We start from the raw sequence: 5,000 nt of genomic DNA on the forward strand, positions 1-5,000 counted from the left end.
ATCTAGTTCATGCCCCAAAAGTTGTTGTGCCTTAGTTACATGGCCTTTAAATGAAAGTGAGAGGCTGGCGGTTCACCTTCGCCTCATCATACAGACCTCCCTCCTTTTCTTTGTTAATGATGTTTTTGTGTAAGAATTTACATTAAGGAAAGCAGTCGAGGTCTGTCTATCAACAAGGTCCTAAACGCACCGAGACATCACTTTCATTTAAAAGGTCTCAGAGTAACTATACTTTATAGCACCAAAGACTGGATAACAGGCCGTCTCAGATCTCTGCCGACAAGAATAGGCGAAGATGAGCAAGCCACTACAGAAACACATGAACTTTCCTACTGTCAAAAACTAGAACGAAAAAAGAGGGAGTAGTTGTTCAACTGCAAAGCGATAATGAACATCAGGATGTTATGTAACGCCCCATGACAAATTAGCAAATAAGCGAAGACGAGTGTTTGGCTTTCCCTATAAGGCGCATTGACAAAAATCCATGTTTTAGATCTCAAGCCTTAGTTTCTCTATTACATTACTCTGGGCGCATAACTACAGCTATATCGAGCCTTATCTCATATATGGCTCGTCATCTGTGAAATTGTCATTCTTTTGCATGTTTTTATTCAGTAAATTAGCCCTTGATGCATGTACGTTCTTGCAGCTGAAAATTCCGAACAAGAAGGCTATTTTCGCCTTGACGAAACGAGGACATCACCGAGGTCAGACGAATTGTCTAAGTTTATAAAAACATAACGTCAGACAATCATCTAAATATGAGCACGGGGCTCCAATTTCTGCGAAAGAATATGGTGTATGGCTAACAAGCAAAAACATAATAATGCGAACCCTTAAATCGAAGAAAAAAAGGATTTTTGATAAAAATTGAATGTTTGCGCTAACAGCAAATTATTCGGTCTCCTTCGCTGGGACATAACCTCCTACCATTACAAGTTATGACCCCTTTCAAGCATGACGCATGACAGAAGCCACAACTCAGCATGTCACAACACAAATCAAGGATGGCTATAAGTTGACCAAATGATGTTGCTCATGGTGAGCATACACTGCAAAGCCTTTAATCTCTCCCTCTGGTCTATTCATTTGTCTGACCTCAGGTTTTTTTGCAAAGCCACAGATAACACTTTGGATTTGCGGGAGGCTCATTAGCGCCAGCATACAGGCGAACTAGCCTAACTTTTTCCGTGGGTTTCTGGCTGACACGCGTTAAGATAAATTCTGCAAGACAGGACAAAAAAAAAAAAAACTTGTAAAAAATTCTCTCAAAATGCGCCAAAATTGGCTTGAAAATAATAGGGCTTAGGCATCAGCAAGTCATGTATGCTGTGGTTGTATGGTGACATTTTGTTAATCCTTCCATGTGTAACTCTTCATCTTTGGGTTTAATCGACCAGTCTTTACACTAAGGATACATTGTACATGTACTCAAAAGTATAAAAATTATCTCTCATAGCCTTCTACAATCGCATAGATTTTTGGCCTTTTACTGTTCTTTTCAGCTCTAGAGACAATGAGACTGAGTGGGAGCTGCCTTTCCTAATGTTTTTTGAGATACTATAAAATTGAAAATGCAATAGTTACATGTACACAACAGAATTTTCCATGTCAAATCAACTAGCATAAAGCAACCAATCATCAACACCTCTAAAACAAAATTGTGAGGAATTCAAAAACAAAAAACAAAAAAATCAACAGCAAGAAAATAACGTTTCTTACTGTAATTCCATTTCTGTCCTAATACTAGGCAGAATGTAACTGTTTCTGGCATAAACCTCGTTTAAAATGGCTTAGGCTCCCACAGGTCATCTATAGAGCTCTCAGTGAGACATCATCCAAGCTCAGGGGTTACAGTTCTGTTCAGGAGGAACTCTAGAACGTAATGTACAGTATGCCATGGGACATAGGTTCACCAAACTATTTCATTAGTGTAAGAGAGTTGTCTATTAATCATTACTAAGACTGCGTAACTTACTGTTTTACATTTATCCAACTTTCCATTCAAAATGTTCAGAGCCTGCATAACAATTACCCCAGAAATTATTGCATTTGTTGTGGCAATAGCTGGAATTATATTTCCAGCCATGGCTAAAAGAGACAAGCAGAAAAAAGTAGTTTATCAGAAACTGTATTATGCGGTATTTCTTGAAAGCTGTAAAACTCTTGGGGAAAGGGGAGGAGGTTGTGGAAGTGAGGCGTGGGAAGGGGAAATCTGCAACTCAGTGAGTGGTATAAAAATAATAATAAATTATCATTATGCTCAGGAAATGTTATCTGTAATCTTCATTATTAATGTGCTGAACAACTCTGGTATTTTCAGTATCTGAAGCTTAAAGTTTACAGAGGAATGTAAAGAAAGAAATATTTAACATAAACACAACATTGTGAAGAACCCAAACTGGGTGGACAAAAAAGTACTATGCTATTTACAAAAAAGTGGTGGAGTTGAATTTGGAATAATGGAAGACATATATGTTTGGTGTTCAGAATGGGATTTGAACCCAGGGCAGCCCTACAAGAATCTGATGTCCTAGTGTATTGGACACCACTTAATCTCTTGGTGATGCAATGTTACAATGTAAGTGTTAATTGAACAGGAATGTTTGGACTTAAACAAACCTTTGATATCAAAGCGGCTTCTGAGAGGAATACTGAAAATATGAGCCCTGATGTTTGCTGCACTTGTTACAAAATCCATCGATGCTGGGTCATCCTAACAATGTTATTCCACACGAAACAATAATTACTGGTATTATTTGTACCAATCCACAACTTAACGAAATGGAAAGAAAGAGCGTTGAATTTCCAAGAAAAAATTTAGCACAAAGTTCAAAATGCTACTAGCCTTATCCCAAACAAGGTCTTCTCCTCTTATAATAAGCTGTTGTTTCAAAGTATCAACACTGAAATTGAAGAATTACAGCCAAACTTCACTTTCGTAACATCATGATATCGATAATGGCACATCTGCAGTGCATTAAGCCAAGAGGAGAGGAAACAAGACAAAAAGCAAATGGGTGGATTGAGAGACAAAAAAACAACATTGAGCAATCACCTTTGTTTAAAAATCTTGGTACATTCCTGTGGACTCCAAACTCTTTGATCTTGTAAGCCATTGTCTGTTTCTTCTATATCATTGTTACATTCTACGAAATATGTAAAGGATACATGTAACGACTGTATTTCAACCTCCATTTCATTTCCATTTTATGATTTTCCAAGTTGTAACAAAAAGAAATAACTTATTTGTCTTTGTTGTTTTGATTCTCTGCATTGCAATGTGAGGGTGAACTCATGTCTTGTGACATTCAGATCATTGTTCTCTACTTGTACCTCTCTAGCACTGAAGCTCTGAGATGATCCATACTGCAGCAGGTGTCAGGACACATAACTCATGTCATCCCAATATTGTTTCATGGTTAATAAATTGATAATTAGCAGACTTGCTGCAAGCTCAATGTGAACTAGCTCCATCTTTCTTTTTGGAGCCTTATAGACTATTTTGCACCAACCAAAGAAAAAAAGCAAGACCAAACAAGAAAAAAAAAAGAAAAAACTGGCCTATGCATGGCACCTCTTAACAAAATGAACCTCACCTGTGTGAATATTCTGCCAATTTAAAGGCATCGGTGGCTTCCTTTTTCTCCATAACTTGTCCATTGATAAAAGATACTTGATGTCTTCATTGAATAACTGAAATTTGATAAATCAGACACAGTTAATAACATTGTTGATTATAATTTTATTATCAATGATACTTATTGTTGCCAAGATCAAATTGTAAATTCTATCCATTTGGCAGAACTGACCGGACAGACCGGGCATTTAGAAGGAATATCTCTACAATGCCTTCAACTAAACACTCCGGAAGAATACGAGGGTTAATCATGCAAGTGTTCCTTCAAATTGCAGCATTTCTTTGCAAAAGGACAGGTCTGGCTGGCCAATTTAAACATAAATAATAAGTGGGACCTTGCAATAGGTTTAATGACTACTTATTAAGTGAAACCAAGAGTGAGGTGCTTAGAGGAAAACATAATAATTATCAAACTGAGGCCTTGCTGTCTTGCTGGAGTGATAGCTAGGTCAGTGCAGCAAGGCACAGGTTTTAGATTTTCCTTAACAACCAAAATAAAATATCTTTACACACTGTAAGTTGCTTTTTACATGGCTTTATACATATGTAGTTGATTCAAGAAAAAGGGATCACTTCACATTTTTGGTAATATGATTGCATATTGATCAGTTCATTCATCTCTCGACATTGCACTAACATGTACATGTATTTGATAAAAAAAATACTTATTATTTTTAGAAAGAAGTGATTACAATTTGGTAAGCTAAATTTCAGTGACATTCTTAAGAACCAAGAACTAACAATGAATACAGATATGTGTCAATCTGGTGTGTTAGAATCATCATTAGTTTTAATTTGTTTTTGGTGTCCCTGTTAGCCAAGAGCTATCAATGAATACATATGTGTCAATCTGGTGTGTTAAAATTATCAGTTTTGTTTTTGGTTTCCCTGCCAGCAGAAGTGTCTTTCCTTTTTGTGTTTGCTGGGATGACAAGTACGGGAAAAGAGACATCTGCCATAGACCCTTTGCAAAGACGGCGCCTAAATTTGAATAACAATACTTTGCACATCCTTAGTCTCGTACTTATGTTTCCAAACAAAAGATTTTTCACATGAATGTGAGGCTTAGGATGTACATTGCCATTTATGCAAAGGGTAGATATGGGTCGAAACTCACTTTGATCCAACCACTGTCCACAACCTTGGCTGGCACTCTTCAAATGCATGCCCCATGATATGTTCTCTTAGGTCTCTTTTCTCTCACTCATCAGCCCAGCGAATGCGAAAAAAAAAAAGAGACCTATGCTAGCAGGGAAGTTGTTTGCATGTTATTTGTTATCGGTCTATAGGCATTGTGGTAAAATTTAATTATGCTGCAGCATTATACCTCGCGCTCATTATAACAACAACAAGCACTAGC

At 37.1% G+C, this 5,000-nt stretch overlaps 1 protein-coding gene across 1 annotated transcript in view; it reads right to left on the reverse strand.

Moving 5' to 3' along the window:
• Positions 1-1,833: 1,833 nt before the first annotated feature.
• LOC138019053 (SUMO-activating enzyme subunit 2-like) overlaps positions 1,834-5,000 on the reverse strand; it is a 12,603-nt gene continuing 9,436 nt past the window's right edge. Inside the window, exons 8-12 of the mRNA XM_068865713.1 lie at positions 3,600-3,696; positions 3,059-3,149; positions 2,849-2,906; positions 2,623-2,716; positions 1,834-2,091 (exon numbers count right to left, since the gene is read on the reverse strand). Of these exons, the coding sequence (XP_068721814.1) occupies positions 1,913-2,091; positions 2,623-2,716; positions 2,849-2,906; positions 3,059-3,149; positions 3,600-3,696 (519 nt within the window). The 3' untranslated portion in view covers positions 1,834-1,912. The remainder of the gene's footprint in view (positions 2,092-2,622; positions 2,717-2,848; positions 2,907-3,058; positions 3,150-3,599; positions 3,697-5,000) is intronic.

This window comes from Montipora capricornis, chromosome 10, assembly GCF_036669925.1.
Source record: "Montipora capricornis isolate CH-2021 chromosome 10, ASM3666992v2, whole genome shotgun sequence".
In the NCBI taxonomy this organism is placed as follows: Eukaryota; Metazoa; Cnidaria; class Anthozoa; order Scleractinia; family Acroporidae; genus Montipora; species Montipora capricornis.